This window comes from Lagenorhynchus albirostris, chromosome 4 (assembly GCF_949774975.1).
Source record: "Lagenorhynchus albirostris chromosome 4, mLagAlb1.1, whole genome shotgun sequence".
Classification (NCBI taxonomy): domain Eukaryota; kingdom Metazoa; phylum Chordata; class Mammalia; order Artiodactyla; family Delphinidae; genus Lagenorhynchus; species Lagenorhynchus albirostris.
In genome coordinates this window covers 135,109,887-135,127,976 of record NC_083098.1, presented here as the reverse complement: position 1 = coordinate 135,127,976, position 18,090 = coordinate 135,109,887, and the positions used below count along the sequence as shown (strand labels likewise).

General features: G+C 38.1%; 1 protein-coding gene and 1 long non-coding RNA gene across 2 annotated transcripts in view; both read left to right on the top strand.

Moving 5' to 3' along the window:
- SCLT1 (sodium channel and clathrin linker 1) overlaps nt 1-8,333 on the top strand; it is a 252,430-nt gene extending 244,097 nt beyond the window's left edge. Inside the window, exons 21-22 of the mRNA XM_060147067.1 lie at nt 3,857-3,952; nt 7,843-8,333. Coding sequence (XP_060003050.1) covers nt 3,857-3,952; nt 7,843-7,905 — 159 coding nt within the window. The 3' untranslated portion in view covers nt 7,906-8,333. The remainder of the gene's footprint in view (nt 1-3,856; nt 3,953-7,842) is intronic.
- A 4,669-nt stretch (nt 8,334-13,002) lies between these two features.
- On the top strand, nt 13,003-18,052 carry LOC132519513 (uncharacterized). Its single transcript, XR_009540179.1, has 4 exons — nt 13,003-13,179; nt 14,899-15,060; nt 16,877-17,094; nt 18,009-18,052. It is a non-coding gene; the product is annotated as an uncharacterized LOC132519513 (long non-coding RNA).
- Nucleotides 18,053-18,090: the final 38 nt, after the last annotated feature.

Genomic DNA, 18,090 nt, shown 5'->3' with positions numbered 1-18,090 from the left:
CTTTTGGGAAGTCTGTGTCTTTTGATTGGAGTATTTAATCCATTTACATTTAAGGTAGTCCTCAGTATCGATGTTCCTATTACCATTTTCTTAATTGTTTTGGGTTTGTTATTGTAGGTCTTTTCCTTGTCTTGTTTTTCCTGCCTAGAGAAGTTCCTTTAGCATTTGTTGTAAAGCTTGTTTAGTGGTGCTGAATTCTCTTAGCTTTTTCTTGTCTGTAATGTTTTCAATTTCTCCATCCAATCTGAATGAGATCCTTGCTGGGTAGAGTAATCTTGGATGTAGGTTTTTCTCTTTCATAACTTTAAATATGTCCTGCCACTCCCTTCTGGCTTGCAGAGTTTCTGCTGAACGATTAGCTGTTAAGGTTATAGCGTTTCCCTTGTATGTTATTTGTTGCTTTTCCTTTGCTTCTTTAATATTTGTTCTTTGTATTTAATTTTTGATAGTTTGATTAATATGTGTCTTGTTGTGTTTCTTCATGGATTTATCTTGTTTGGGACTCTCTGCACTTCCTGGACTTGATTGACTGTTTCCTTTCCCATATTAGGGAAGTTTTTAACTATAATCTCTTGAAATATTTTCTCAGTCCTTTTTTTTTTCTCTTCTTCTGGGAGCCCTATAAATCGAATGTTGTTTCATTTAATGTTGTCCCAGAGGTCTCTGAGTCTGTCCTCAATTCTTTGCATTCTTTTTTGTTTATTCTGCTCTGCAGTAGTTATTTCCTCTCTTTTATCGTTCAGGTCACTAATCCGTCCTTCTGCCTTAGTTATTCTGCTATTGATTCCTTCTAGAGAATTTTTAATTTCATTTATTGTGTTGTTCATCATTGTTTCTTGCTCTTTAGTTCTTCTAGGTCCTTGTTAAATGTTTCCTGTATTTTCTCCATTCTATTTCCAAGATTTTAGATCATCTTCACTATCATTACTCTGAATTATTTTTCAGGTAGACTGCCTATTTCCTCTTCATTTGTTTGGTCTGGTGGGTTTTTACCTTGCTCCTTCATCTGCTGCATATTTCTCTGTCTTCTCATTTTGCTTAACTTACTGTTTGGGGTCTCTTTTTTGCCAGTTGTAGGTTCGTAGTTCCCGTTATTTTTGGTGTCTGCCCCCAGTGGTTAAGGTTGGTTCAGTGGGTTGTGTAGGCTTCCTGGTGGAGGGGACTGGTGCCTGTGTTCTGGTGGGTTGGGCTGGATCTTGTCTTTCTGGTGGGCAGGGCCTCGTCCAGTGGTGTGTTTTGGTGTATCTGTGAACTTATTATGATTTTAGGCAGCCTCTCTGCTAATGGGTGGGGTTGTGTACTGTCCTACTGGTTTTTTGGCATGCCATGTCCAGCACTGGAGCTTGCTGGTTGTTGAGTGTAGCTCGGTCTTGGCGTTGAGGCGGAGATCTCTGGGAGAGCTCTCGCCGATTGATATGCCATGGGGCCGGGAGGTCTCTGGTGGTCCAATATCCTGCACTCGGCTCTCCCACCTCAGTAGCTCAGGCCTGACACCCGGCCAGAGCACCAAGACCCTGTCAGCCACATGGCCAGGTACGTGGAGATTTTCCTGCCTTTTCGGAAGTCTAATTTCTTCTGCCAGCTTTCAGTAGGTGTTCTGTGGGAATTTTTCCACATGTAGATGTATTTCTGATGTATTTGTGGGGAGGAAGGTGATCTCCACGTCTTACTCCACCATCATCTTGAAGATGCTCCTCCAATTTTGTTTTAGTCCATCACAAAAGACCTGTAGAAAATACTTTTTCCTACTGGAATATATTAAAACATTCCTTTAGATTAATGCTTTAGAACTAAATATAGCTAGGGTTTATCATTTTTTTCCTTTGAAGAAAAAAATTTAAACAATTTCCAGATTATTATTAGAACTTTCTAGAACTCTAGTTCTTTGTTTGATGAGCAAACTTCAAAGATATTTGTTGGAATTTCATTAACAGGCTGTATGGTCCATAGATCTCTGTGGCCTTCTATAGGAGCCATAGTGAAGTCACTACACTTCAGTTTTATAGCATTGTAAATTGACATGAGCCATTTAGAAAACAATTAAACAGTAGCCTTTCAAAAACTCTTTGATGTTGCTCCCACTTCCAGGAATCTGTTCTAAGGAAATAATTTAAAATTTGAAAAAATTTAAAGGGAAATATTCAACACAGTAATGTTAATTATTTTGGAAGCTCAAAAGCAACTAAAATGATCAATTAAAAAAGAACAGTTGCATATATTATGTTTTATCTAAGCTGGACTGTGCCTTAACCTTTATGGTAGCAGCGTAGTAAAATGTATATATAGTCTGATTATAACTATGAAAATGATTATTATAGATGATGGCAGTTTTTCCTCAGGTTTTCTCTAGTGTTAATGATGTGTCTCTTAAATTTAAGACTATGTATTTAAACATCTTGGTAAATTGGAAAAGCCAATATAGTTCTCTTCATACAATTTAATTTTGCTTTTGGGCACACTAAGAAATAGAATAAGCACATTTTAGCAGGATACTGTTAGTTCAGTATTTTGTATTACTAGGCATGACCTTCATTCTTATCACTTGTATGTTATGACATGGGAAGTACCTAGTTCAAAGAACTGTATAACAGTTTTACATGTGCAAAACTTTTTTTTAGGCTAGTACGTATGGAGAAGGCTAATACATTTTGTAATTGATAGCTTCTTTTAACTTGTCTGCATGACACCATGTTGTGACAGATTTATATTCATGATGCCTATGTAGTTGCCTGAGGCTGCTCTAACAAAGTAATACAGACTGGGGTGGCTTAACCAACAGAAACTTATTGTCTTGCAGTTCTGGAGGCCAGTAGTCCAAAATCAAGAAGACAGCAGAATTGGTTCCTTCTGAGGGAGAATCTTTTCCAGGCCTCCTTCCTAGCTTCTGGTGGCCTCAGGCATTCCCTGTCTTGTTGCTAATGTTCTCCCTGTGTCTTCATGTGTTCTTCCCTTTGTGCATGTCCGTCTCTATGTCCAAATTTCCCCTTTTTATGAAGTCACCAGTCATACTGGATATGGACCCACCCTAATGACTTCAACTTAATCATCAACAAAGACCCTATTTCCAAATAAGGTCACATTCATAAGTACTAGGGGGTTGGGGCTTCAACATCTTTTCTTTAGGGACATAATGCAACCCATACCAATGCCTTAATAATGCTATTGACCCTAATAGCTTCTGGAGAATACCTTCTGGAGTATACACATGTATTGGGAAACATGTAGACTGATTTCTTCCCCCTTTTAAATAATACCGTAAGCATATAAATCATTTAAGATAAGTCTAGCTCTGTAAAAATCAGGATTTCTAGAATGAATATTTTCTGTTTCTTGACCTTAATAATGCGTAGACTATGTCACAGTTCCCCTGGAAGCTTGTCTAGCACAGTCGTTCTAAATGCGCTAGCGGACAGCATCGACGCCACCCAAGAACTTGATAGAAGTGCAGATTCTCAGGACCATCCCACCCCTACTGATGCTCTGGTTGTGAGGCTCAGGTCTGTGTTCTCACACTCTCCGGGTGATTCCAAAGTAGTGATATAGCATCTCAAGGTTAACAAATCACAAACTGAAAGCCTTGGTCTTAACTTCAGATTCACTTTGCTTTTAGATTTAATTCACTTTCTTTGGTGGCATGTGGTGGAGGGTCAGGGGAGGGGAACCAGTTTAGTCATAATGTAAAACCAGCTTTGAACCTTGAAGTTCATGACTTGAAAAATGTAAATTTGGAGATATATTATCTTTGCATTTTGTAAGTGGTAAAATGATGTCCAGATTTTTCATTGATTATTCCATAAAACATCTCCGTGCCACATACGGATTTCTAACTTGTTTGTCTTATATTTCCCCTTAATAGAATGAAAAGTTGATTCTAGAGCATCAAGAAAAATCCAACAGACTTCAGAAACGACTGAGTGAGGCGGAACAGAGGGCTGCTTCAGCCTCCCAGCAGGTAGGGAGCTTCCTCGTTATCCCTGGATAACAATAGTCTGAGTAGAGTGGAGATAAGAGAAGTTCCTTAGAAGTTTCCAGAAAACTAGTAGTTTTATTTTTATTTGATTAAACGACTTAAAAGTAGTCTCTTTAATGTTTAAGGTTGAAAAGGTAAACTTCAGAAACAGAAATAAACATCGGTGTCTGCCATTTGACACCTAAATCTGGAACTGCACTGTCCAATATGATAGCTGCTAGCCACAGGCAGCTGTTTAAATTAAAATTAAATAAAATTAAAATTGAAATCTTCAGTCACACTATTCAGAATTCAAATGCTCAAAAGTCACATGTCGCCATGTCATATTGGACAGCGTAATACAGAAACAACTCTGTCACCCCAGTAAGTTCTGTTGGACAGCACTGCTCTAGCATTATGTTCTGTCTAAAACGAGGCAGGTATTCGTTGACAGATTCGGAAGTAAATGACATGCTTTGAATGTAGTGTTTCAAATTGCAGTGTTTTTATTGCAGTTTTTAAATGGAAAAAAATTACCTAGCTTATAGGTTTAACTTCATTTAATGCACATTTGTATATGACCATATAAATCTAAAATACCATATAAAAGTTGTCCAATGGGAAATAGAGTAAAAAGTGCAGAACATCAATGAAATTATAAGGGGCAATTACTCCTAATGCACACGTATCACATAAATGAAATGGACCATTTGTTCTAAAGTAGGAGCAGTAGTCTCTCCTGTTAGGATCAAAATGAAAAGAGTTTAGTGATTATAAAGATAGGCTTGAAACAGACTGTTTAGATAGATAGATAGATAGAGAAAAACAAACCAAGTTACTGTATTAATAATTATATAATATTTGGTACTGTTTCAATCAAAATTAACATTATTCTTAGATTTTATTACAGCAGTAACTAACTCTAAATACTGAATTCAGTTTGTGTTCATGATGTTTATAGATTTTTTTTTTTGAAATCTACTTCTGGTATGAACATGGCATAGCACTTAAAGAAAATCCAATCATAATTTGCCCTTCAATTTTCCTGCCTCTTGAAAGTAATTATAGTTTTACCATGTAAGTTTAACTTCTTATGAAATTATGGATTACTGGATGAATTAATTAAATATTCAAGAATTCATTTAGATTATAAGGTAACAGGAGCCAAGGTGTATGGGACAGTATCTTGAGAGCAGGTATTTTGGAGTCAGGCAGATAGCCTGGTGCCATTAAGTAGCCATGTGACGTTGGGCAATTTCATCTTCTCTAAGCCTCAGTTTCTTCATGTTTAACGTAGGATAATAACACCTCCCCAATAGAGTTATTGAAAGATCAAAGGAATTAGCACATACAAAGCACTTAGCATAGTCATTAAGTGGTAAATAAGATACTTATATATAGAAATTAAATTTCTATATCACAGTCTTTAAAGATTCAAGTTTACCTTTTTCAAGGACTGTGGTAAAGAAAATGCCTACCTGAAACCAACTACCTGCACGAGGGTGCAGTTACAGAACCTTAACGATATAATCCAGTTGACTTCTAGTTGTCTCCTTCCTGACAGAATTAAACCTAAGCAGTCCAACAAAGATGTTTCTCCTGTTATTTAAACTCCCTAATGGCAGAGATTACACCATTCTCCTTGTGAGCCTTCTTTTTAATGTTTTGTCAGTAACCACTTCACAGATTTTTCCCTAAGTTTTTTTCCTTCCATTCTGTTCTCATTTGAAGATGGAAAGTAATCATTCAGCATTTTCCCCATACACAAAAAGGAATTTATTCCCTGGAGCTAATTTTTTTTTCTATTTTAAATGTGTCCAAGTCATAAACTTTTTTATAGGACATATATTCAGTCTTTTTTAATCTTTATCTTTGCCTTCTCTGAATCCTTTCTAATTTTCTTCCAAAAACTGGAAACTCCTGTTAAAAATGATATCCTGGGAAGGGCTTGATATTTAATGAAGTAAAGGCGTTAAAACAGGGATCCCCAACCCCTGGAACCGGGCCACACAGCAGGAGGTGAGCAGCAGGCGAGCGAGTGAAGCTTCATCTGCTGCTCCCCATTGCTCCCCACCGCTCCCCGTCGCCCCCCGTCTCCCCTCGTCGCTCCCCGTCGCTTCCCGTCGCTCCCCATCGGTCTCCGTCGCTTCCCGTCACTCCCCATCGCTCCCCGTTGCTCCCCGTCGCTCGCCGTCGCTCCCCTGAGCCACCACCCGCCCCTCCCCCCATCCGTGGAAAAACTGTCTTCTACAAAACCAGCCCCTGGTGCCAAAAAGGTTAAAGACCAATGCATTAAAAGATGATTGTTGTCTCTCACATGTCATTCTTACCAGTGCAGCCAAGCATCATGTCATTGGTTCAGCACAAGCCCTGCAGTGTAGTCATTCAGTCACGCTCGAAATGTGCTGTTCTGATTAACTTTTTCTATATCTTCTTCATCCATCTCTGGACAACAGTTAGATGTTCCAAGTGTATCATTCTAAACTATTGAATGCCACGCTGTGTTCTTTTGACGGTATGGGATTTTAAAAAATCAGTGTGGTGAAGCCCTTCTCTGCAGGACACAAAACCTAGAAACTATGAAAAGAAATTAATAAATGTGACTATTTAAATTTCAGATTTCTTCATAGAAAAGTCGTAAAGTCAGTGACAGAGAAAAATATTTGCAAGACATATGACAAAAGGCTCGTATCCTAAACACACATAGAGTGGCTAATCAACAAAAAAAAGAGCTACAGTACAATAAAGTGAATAAAGGATAAAAGACAGATGGCTTTTAAACATTTTTTTTAAGTGCCCAACTCCTCCTCACCCAAAAGGCAAATAGAGATTAAACTGTAGTCACATACTATTTTCCACCCGTCAGATCATGAAGGTTGGTAATACATCGTGCTGGCCCTTGCACACATCACTGACATGAGTGTGTATTGGTACAACCTCTTTGGCACCCAACTTGGCAGTATCTCTCAACAGTTGTAAACGTACCTAACCTGTGACCTAGCAGTTCTAAGAATTTATTCTGCAGGTAGTGTACTTGCACCTGGGCAAGTCTGTGCAAGGAAGCACGTAAAAATCCTAATTGCAGCATTGCCTATAATTCTAAAAGATGAAAGACCATCTAAATGCCCATCAATAGGAAACCAGTTAAACTATGGAATATCCATACACGGGAAACTTTGCAGCTGTTAAGAGGAATAAAGTAGATTTAATGTGGAGCTATCTCTAAGGTAGATCATTTAGCAGGAGAAAAATATGAAAAGTGTGTATAGTACTTTATCATTTTTTAAATAAAAAAGGGTGAGGAAATATGTGCATGTATTCTCACTTAGAATATTTCAAGAACTATACTTAGAAGCTGGAAATAGTGGTTTTGCCTGGAAAGAGGGATGTGGAATGAAGGACAGAGATGGGAAGACTTCCTTTATGCTGTATACTCTTTTGTACTGTTAGATATCTTTTACCATGTGTCTGTATTATCAATTCCAATTTAATATTTAAAGATTATTTTCTTATTAGACTTACTGTGATCTGTCATCATCTTTTTATTACCAGCCCTGCATTGTGCTGGCTCACACTTAGTTTGTGTTCTAGCCTCTTTCCTGATTAACTTTTATCTAGATGTTTCTCATTCGTCTGTAAAATATGTTTTGGAATTCTCAGTGTATTACTGAGCTATGGATGCCATATTTGACATGCATATCTCTAGGGTGATACAGGCATTTTAAAGTCTCAAGAGTAAAAGAGAAATGAACACAAAAAGCGACCTCTAACAAGACCCCTTACAATAAGATTATTTTCAATAATTGTAAGTTGTGATGCATTATACTTTGTATTAGTCTAAGATTTTTCCACAGAAAAAGTAGCTACTTACTGATTGTTTATTTCAATTGCAGCTCAGTGCGATTACAGTACAGAGAAGAAAAGCAGCCTCCATGATGAATCTGGAAAATATTTAAAAATATTCATAGTTCACTCACAGAACTTTATACTTGGGAAAGCTGTTGGACTAGAAGTTTATTAAAATGGTAAAACCTGCATAGAATGGTTAAGGCTTGCGTCGTTTTGCATAAGCATTTTCCATTCTGTTTTGAGGGTTATTGGAAAACAGAACAGCTTCCTGTAAGTAAAGAAAAGGTAATCCTATATTGAGCTTCAGTAGAGAATAAAGCCAGCTGGGAAGAACTCATTGCCTTCATCAACGTGTCTATTTTTTAATTCCTCCTTTTTCCCTTGGAAGAGCATAACAGTTTTCAAACTATGCTAATCATGAGAAAGTTTTAAGAAATTGCTTGAATTTTAATATTTCAGGTTCCAGAATTTGAGAACTTTACATCTGTTACTCGTAACTCATTTTTAAAGTTCCCAAGTATCCGTTTTATTATTAACTCACATGTAATAAATTATGCACTTTCTAAAATGATGCTGTCATGTATTTTATTTTATTTATTTTTTAATTATAAATTTATTTATTTATTTGGTTGCATTGGGTCTTCGTTGCTGCACGCAGGCTTTCTCCAGTTGCAGCTAGCGAGGGCTACTCTGCCGTGCGCAGGCTTCTCGTTGCAGTGGCTTCTCTTGTTGCGGAGCATGGGCTCTAGGCGCACGGGCTTCAGTAGTTGTGGTGCGTGGGCTCAGTAGTTGTGGCACATGGGCTTAGTTGCTTGTGGCACGTGGGATCTTCCCAGACCAGGGATTGAACCCATGTCCTCTGCATTGGCAGGCAGATTCTTAACCACTGCGCCACCAGGGAAGTCCCTGTCATGTATTTTAATGTAATAATTGTAGTGATTCACTTTTACCTTACACGATTTTCAGTATTTATCAAATATTGATATTTAAGAATTTGGGAAGGTTTTCATTTGCTTGGGGTTTTGGGGGTTTTATTTTGTTTGTTTTTGCTATTACTCAAAGCAGTATTAATCAAATGGAATCTTAAGTTCTGAGACTGCGTGGGCATTGAACTATTGCAGTCCTATTGATTTTCATAGATCCATGTAGTTAGTTACTGTCTGCTCCTAGTTTGAACGTGGTGTACCCTGCTTTCTGGTGATTAGGGTAGATGGGTTTGCATCTGGACAACAAGTTAGGAGACCGTTGCAGTAGTCCAGATAAAAGATAATGAGTTGAGTTTGAGGTGACTTGAAAACATGCATGTGTAAATATCCAACCAGCGGTCAAAAGTTTAGGACTGGTGCCAACAAATTGGGATAGCCATGAGGTCATTGGCCTGGAGCTGAGATTTGAAGCCGTGGAGTGTAGGGGCTTGCCTCCGGGCCTTATGTGATGTACTGACTACCTCTTCCCCTCCATTCCTCATGCTGTATCCCTGACGATGGCCTTCTTTATCTTCCATCATTACATTATCCTCCCTCCCCACATAGGGTCTCCGCACATACTTTGCCATTTGCACATTCTTCAGATCACTACTCAGACAGCACTGCCTGTGAGAGCCTTCCCTAGCCTCCAGACTGGGTTAGGTCCCCTTGTTGTACTGCTCTTAATATATGCTATATTTTTTTCCTGTATAGCACTTACCAAAATTTGTAAATAACTCTTTTTGAAATTTTTTTCTGTAATGTCGTCTCCTCCCCAGCAGACTGCAAGCTCCTTGAGAGTAGGACTCATGTTTACTATCCTTCATCGTTGTATTCTTAGCCCTCAACACGGTTCCTGGGACATGGAAGGTATTCAAAATTGTTTGTTCAAAAACTGAAAAAGAGTCTTTAAGGACAGGCCCTTAGAAAATGCCTTCGTTGGTTGAATGAGCTCAGGAAGAAGAGTCACTGGAGGAGACTGAATAGGAGCAGTGAGAGGCTGGTAACCAGGAGAACCCAAGATGACAGAAACTAAAGGACGGATGAAATCTCATCTTATAGGCAGGAGGGGGCAAATGGTTGCTAGTGTCAAATACAACGATAAGACCAAATAATACAGACATGACAGTTAAATGGTAGATAGGCGCTTAGCTTATTTCCATTTCTTAAAGAATTTGATTCTCTAAATTCCTTCCCATGTCATTCACAGACTGATTTCCATGTAATAAGAGTTATGTTCATATTTATGTTTATAGAATATAGTGTTTATTTTTTTAAACTTTTAATTAGAGAAAATGTTAGAATTATATCCGACAAAAAAATGAGACTGTAAGAGAAAGCACTTCAGAAACTAACATTGTAGACAAATGAAATATAAGTATTATTATCCTGTTTTTAAAAGAAAATCTAACTTTCCAGACATTTCTTTAAGGTAAAATCTTTCAACATAGCACTTTCTCCAAACTTTGACCAAAGGTACCTACTCTTGACATTTTAATACTAATAACCTCCCCCCCCCCAGTTGGCTATCTTTCTTGAATACTTAGATATTCTCCAAGAAAAGGATAAGCTGCTAAAATGCCGATAATAGGCCCTTCTGACCTCTGTTCAATTTGAAGAGACTTAAGCTATTAGCAACAGAACTGAACGTGTATGGTTATTTTTCTTCCAGAAAAGTTTGTTAGCTAATGATTTCTAATGTAAAAATGTAGTAGCGTTTTTGACATTCCTCATATTGGTCAGTCTTAACTTCATTTACACAGACAGTATCATTTACTCTGTGAACTTTATTTTAGGAGACGGGGAAATGAATAGGAAAGGGAGAAAAGAAATGATATAAATCTGAAATTGGGGGTAACATAGCTAGTTCATTTTATTTATTTGTGTTTCTATATCGTGTCTCCCTGAGGAAGAAAAGAGATATGATTACCTCTTCTTCACTTTGTATACAAATATGCAAATTGGGGCAGCCAGCAATCTTCTAATTTCTCCTCTGGTGTGAGAACTATGGGAGAACATTAGTAACAATTCAGTCATTCGTTTATTCAGCAAATATGAATATTTCATAGCTGCACAGTCTGCCAAGCCAACTCAGACAAACCAAGGAAGAGCGAAAATACACTTTTAAACATTTTATTATAAATTCTGTTCTTTAACCATAATGTGTTTTATCAATTTTTCCAAAATAAATCTGTAATAAGCTTTTTTTAATCAAGATTAATTTTTTAATTAAGATTAACCTCTTAATCAAAAATAATGACTAATTTTTTTAGCTTACTTTAAAATGTATGTATACATATAGATATGTATACAGAGAGGAGACAGACACTGCAACACCCCAGTGTTGCCTATGAAATCTGTCCCCTACCAACTCTGTGTTTTTTTCCTTAATTTTTTTTGGCTGTGCTGCACAGCATTCAGGATCCTAATTCCCCAACCAGGGATCGAACCTGTGCCCCCTGCAGTGGAAGCACGGAATCTTTTTTTTTTTTTTTAATTTATTTATTGTATTTATTTTTGACTGCATTGGGTCTTTGTTGCTACGCGCGGGCTTTCTCTAGTTGCGGCGAGCGGGGGCTTCTCGTTGCAGTGGCTTCTCTTGTTGCTGAGCACGGGCTCTAGGTGCACTGGCTTCAGTAGCTGTGACGCACGGGCTTAGTCGCTCCGCGGCATGTGGGATCTTCCCGGACCAGGGCTCGAACCCGTGTCCCCTGCAGCGGCAGGCAGATTCTCAACCACTGCGCCACCAGGGAAGCCCCAAAGCATACAGTCTTAACTGGACCACCAGAGGAGTCCTCACTACCAGCTGTTAAAGCGTAAAAAATGTGTAGCTTTTTTGACAACATTAATGTTCTTAGTATTTACATAAGGAAGAACTAAGTAAATATGTATATACTTAGATAACAAAAATCATAGGATGGAAAGGCATTTTTAAAGTAATTTTTTACAACACTGGCACCCACCCAACCACCAAGAAAAAAATCTACACTAAGTGGCCTTGTAGCCCAAGGGTTCAGCACAAAAATTCACACGTGCCCCCACATGCCTGTAGACGCTCCCAGTGCACTAGCTCTAACCCTACACTTAGTTCTTCCACTCAAAAAGTATTTGGGAATGTAAGCAAAGGAGAAAAACATTATAGAGATAACTTTGAACCTGCTCTAGTTTCTTCCTTTTTAAGTACATGTTCTTATAGCTCACTCCTTTATTTTTAGTAACAAATTACCAGTGTTACTGTGCACAGCTGTTGAAGTTCACTGGGGCGGGGAAGGCAGCTCCCTCTCCCTTGAGGTGGCCCAGTCCACTCTGCAACAGCCTTGACCACTAGAAAGTTCTTGCTGATACTGAACTGAAATGTGTCTCCTCCCTTCGTCCTGCCTTGTACCACAGAGTAAGTCTAAACCATCTTCCACATGGCAGATCTTCAGCCTTTTAAAAATAATTATCATGCTCTCCCTGTACTTAGTAAGCACCTCCATTTCCTCAGAAGACTTGGTTTTGAGTCCTTGCACCAGCCAGTCACTGGTCTCTGAAAACATACATATCTTCTTTCACTCGTTCAATAGATATTTACGAGCATCTTACTTTACACCAGGTATGCTTGGGATGCCTCAGTCTTATGCCCAGAGCCAAACATTATTTTCAGGGTATAAACTATTAATTCCCTTGTTTTGGATCATGACTGGGAATGGTGGGGAGAGGGTAAGTGATACCTGCCCAAGGAGGGGTGGGGGGGACAGCTTATTAGAATCTCCAGGGAACTGTGGCTTCACGGTACATACCCTTCCCCTTTCCCTCGCCCCAAGAAGAGTGACATATTCTCTTACGGAAGCCTGCTTTGACAGTTACTGAGTTAGCGATTCAGGAAAATGTTCATATAATTTCTCATTAGTACTTAGGATGACAAAAAAAATGAGAATTACTGGTCTGGAGTCTACGCCTTCCATTAATTCAGCTTAAAATCATGTTAGCTTTTTTGGAAGTTGAATCACACTGTTGGACAGGTATTGAGCATATTGTTGACTGAAATCTTAAGTTTTTTCTAAAGGTTTTGTTGCTAAGCCAGATCTTTGCCCCAGAAATTGGACTAGTCATTTATTGCTTTTCATTATATTATTACAGCGTGCTGAGGTCATTTTACCTCCTAATTCTGTCATCCAGTTTGTTACCTATAAGCATAGGAACTGTGTCTAATTTTGTTTTATTGCTATATTTCTTGCATCCATGACAATTTTTTATTTACAGTGAATTCCATCTACAGCTTTGATAAACATGCCACCCGTATCTTCATGAAAATCACTGAAAAAATGAGAACTAGACAGATCTGAGTACAGTCAGTCTCTTCGAGCATACCAACCACCACCTCCCATGACGGGTTATAATCAGGACCCATGAGGCATCATGGTCAGGCAACAGGTCAGTCAACCTGTTCTTAATCTAGCCCATATTGCTGCTTCCACACTATCATAAAAACATCAAGAAAGACCTAGGCTTCTGCCTAGGAAAGTTCATTTATGCTGCAACTGTCATACTTCCCAGACCTAATCTAGTAATCCTGTCTGAGAAGACAAGTTAGATGGGTTTCTTCTTAGTAAATCCATGTAGCATCCTAGTAATCACTGCTTGTTCCTTTTACGTTTATTTAAAACCCTTTCAGTCCTTTAGTATGGCATCATGGAAACTCTCGGTCACGATTTTTATCCTTTTTTCAAAGAATAAGAAAGCCATCAGATCATAATATGATGTATGAGGAAATCTGTTGGCACTTAGATCTGTGAAGATTAAAAATATGAGACTAGGATTTCCTGTCATGTGAACTGTGTTCTAGGGGATAAGGGAGAATGAGAGTAGCTACAGTCATGTTTCTGCAAATAACCAAAAGAATCCATTGGATCCATTGGAGAATCTTCCCCTGGATCTGCAGTAACCATGCTGATCTGTATTAATGTCTATTTATTGAGCACCTACCTTATACAAGCATTGTGCTAGCATTTTGCATTCATTATCTTGTATAATCCAACAACCCTGCTAGGTAGGTGTTGCTGCTAGGTCGGTGTTGTCATTCCTTTTCCGAAGATATAAGGTGTCATAAAAGTTAAACACCTGGCCCAGGGTCACAGAGATGGAAAGTAGCACTGCAGGCTTTCAAACCAGGTCTCTCCAACACCAGACTCCTTCTGCCAACACTGCATCCTTAGAGTCTGTGGAATTTGTGCTTTTGACATCTCTCCTATTTGCTGACAGTGACCGAGCAGTCGCCTCTACAGGTTCTCTGAGTGCCCCCACGGTTTTTTTGTTTGTTTTTGTTTTGTTTTTTACATTTATTGTGCACTTCACTTCTATTATTATTACATTGTAATATATAATGAAATAATTATACAACTCACCATAATGCAGAATCAGTGAGAGCCCTGAGCTTGTTTTCCTGCAACTAGATGGTCCCATCTTGGGGGGATGGGAGACAGTGACACCGATGTGTGTTGCTTATGTCCAGTCTACTCTGTGATCTCGTTTTGGTCGCTGTCACTGCAGAAAACCCCGCTTCACAGAGATAGGATGTTGGAAACGAAAGCAGGCTTTTCAGTGCTTTTGTGGCAACATCAGGATATTCCGCCATGACTTTAATTCAGAACGTATGGAGATTTGAAGTTGTCTCAAACATACTTTTAAGGCACCGTGATTTGCGATCTCAAGCAGTGGATCCTCTTCTAGCACGGACAAAGTCGATTCACCTGGCTTATTCACAGATGGGTCGCAGATCCATTCCTTCCCAGTTTGGGGTCTTTTGTGGTTGGGAAGTAGTGCTCAAAGTCTTTGGAAAGCTGAGATAGGTGACATGCACCAGCTGGGAGAAAGAAGGCCCTGGCTCAGTCTCTTTCAAAAATCTCTGCTAATGTTTGAAACATGTCAAAAATCCCAGTGTTCACACGTCTTCTCTTATACACAGAGGTGAGATGGCTTTCTAAAGGTAGATCACTGGCCAGAGCTTTTGAGTTACAAGAGCCACTTCAAAGATTTCTTTTAGAAAAACAGTCACCACTGGCAGCATGTTTCAGTGGCACAGAATGGGTCACAAAACTTGCTTACTTGTGTGGCATATTCAACCTGCTCAACAAACTCAATCTGTCACTTCAGGGGAGAACAACACCTGTGTTCAAGTTGGCAGATAAAGTGACTGCATTCAAAGCCAAACTGGAATTATGGGTGCCCCGGGGTTTAATTCCTCTGCGTCACGGGGCTCGAACTCACTGTTAACAGCTCGGTACTCTCAAACAAGTGCTTCACCCTAGACTTCAGGTAACTCTTACTAGTGTCCATTCTCTCCTTTTCAGTTCAAGGATTCGTGTTCTTGATAGAAGATACAGACACAAAATAGGTTTTGAAAAATTCTGCGTTCACTTTTTCATGCATCAGCCTTATTGTAACGATTCAGAGCTTCGACCGAGTCTTTGCCTTTTCTGACTCTGACTCTAACCCAAAAAGCCCTTTTGGTTATCAAATTATATGCATTACATAGAAAACTTCCTAAGAAAAGCATCTTCATATCTAGTGGGATTTGGGTATTTTTTCAAACCTTGAAAAAAAAACTGGCCATCACCTAAAAAGTCAAGTAACTTTAGTGAAAAATATAGATCTAAGCAAACGAAGTTATATAAATTAGTGGGTTACCTCCTTTAAAGGTTTCCAGATTTCTTTTTTTTTTTTTGATTGCCTTATAAAGCTTTCTTTTTTTCAATTGAAGTACAGTTGATGTACAGCATTATGTTACAAGTGTACCATATAGTGATTCACAATGTTTAAAGGTTATAAGTTATAAAATATTGGCTATATTCCCCATGTTGTACAATATATCCTTGCAGCCTATTTTATATGTAATAGTTTGTACCTCCTAATCTTCTACCACTACATTGCCCCTCTTCCCTTCCCTCTCCCCACTGGTAACCATTAGTTTATTCTCTATATCAGTAAGTCTTCTTCTTTGTTATATTCACCAGTGTGTTGTATTTTTTAGATTCCGTATATAACTGATATCATACAGTATTTGTCTTTCTCTGACTTATTTTAATTGGCATAATACCCTCCAAGTCTATTCATGTTGTTGCAAATGGCAAGATTTCTTTTCTTTTTCATGGCTGAATAGTATTCCATTGTGTGTATGTGTGTATATATACACATACATATACGTGTGTGTGTCTATATATATATATATATATATATATATATATATATATATATATCCTTTATCCATTCATCTGTTGATGGACACTTAGGTTGCTTCCATGTCCTGCCTGTTGTAAATAATGCTGTTACGAACATTGAGGGTGCATGTGTCTTTTTGAATTAAGAGTTTTCGTCTTTTCCAGTTATATGCCCAGGAGTGGAATTGCAGCATCATATGGTAGCTCTATTTTTAGTTTTTTAAGGACCATCCAAACTGTCTTCCACAGTAGGGAATTTACATTCCTACCAACCACATCCTTGCCAACATTTGTTATTTGTGTTCTTTTTGATGATGGCCATTCTGACAGGTGTGAGGTGATACATCATTGTGGTTTTGATTTGCACTTCCCTCATGATTAGCAGTGTTGAATATCTTTTCCTGTGGCTGTTGGCCATCTGCATTTCTTCTTTGGAGAAATGTCTATTCAGGTCTTCTGCACATTTTTAATCAGGTTTTTTTTTTTGATGTTGAGTTACATGAACTGTTTATATATTTTGGATATTAACCCCTTATCAGCCATATCATTTGCAAATATTTTCTCCCATTCAGTAGGTTGTCTTTTCATTTTGTTTATGGTTTCCTTTGCTATGCAAAAGCTTTTAAGTTTAATTAGGTCCTATTTGTTTATTTTTGGTTTTATTTCCTTTGCTTTAGGAGACAGATCCAAAAAAAAAAAAAATACAGATTTCTTTAATAAGTGGTGACAATTTCACCCAAAACAATTTACCAAATATCTACCAAAAAAATAATAAATATGTTAAATTGTGTTCAGCAATTATAAAGTGGTTGATACTATATTATATGATTTTCCTGTGTCGAAATAAGCATGGTATTTTAAAGCGAGGTATTTGAAAGGTATTTACTGACTTTGAGTATTTGGGACTCTTTGAGGCAAAGATATGACCACAAGCATTTGACATGAAAAAGAGAAGCTCAAATGATTCAAATGGTAAAGCTGGAGCAGAGCCAAAATGAACAAGAAAAGAAGGAAGGCACCTCTGAGGCTGCTACATGGAGGAAGGAAACACCAGAGGAAAAGATTTGCTTCATGAAGAAATGGCCTCACACTGATGATAATCTGGAAATTAAGCCATCAGCCAGATTAATAGGTAAAATAACCATAATTAACCCATAATTATAAACGTACTATTTAGAACTCTGCCGTATATAAGCCAAGTAGTAGTGAGAGTATCAGGATACATTAGTGATACATTAGGAATGATGGTATACATTTTTTTTCTTTTATCTTTGCTATTTAATTTGCTTGACTTATTTATAAAAGCTAACCAGATTTATTATACTTTATATCACAAAAATACTGATTTGAAGGTTTTGCATAGCATCAGAGTTTTAAGACATGAGTCCTAACTGCAGATTCATCATCTAGAAACAATGTGATTTTAAATAATTCTCTGTAACTTTCCAGGTAACGTGGCAGGAGAGAAATTTATTCTTTGAGTTCTTGATAGCAGTGCTATTTTTTATCATAGGCGTATATTTTATATCTGTAAATACGTGTGTGCGTGTGTGTTACATAAATGTATAGGACACTAAATTAACTAATTCTATTCTCCCTAGAAGAAGGCAGGGACTAACTGACTACAAGCCAACAATATTGCTCTTTATCCATTAGGTTATGTTCATAGTCATTCAAGCAGTACATTAACATAATATTTTAAACCAAGGTAATTAGCTTTACTTTACAGAAACTCATTGAACTGAAAGTTCACATGTATACTCCTCCGTATACTCAAAAACACATGAACTACTTTATGTGAACTCTTTTTGTACTCCGAGAGGCAGTAGGGCCCAGGGGGCTTAGTTGCAGCCTGGCTAGGATTGACGCCCAGCTCTACCACCTACTGACCTTGAGCAAATTACTTAATTGCTGTGCCTCTGTTTCCTCATCTGCAGATAGATAATAGTGCCTTCCTCACATGCTGTGCGGCTTAAACAAATTAATACGCATAAAATACCAAGCAGTGCTTTTGCCATTTGATAAGCCTTTTGCAATCATGTACAGAAGCCTGGAGGTTCTCTGACGAGCTTGTGGAATAACAAAGCCAGTTTTTATTGTGGAAGTTATCACTACGGAGATAGCGCTG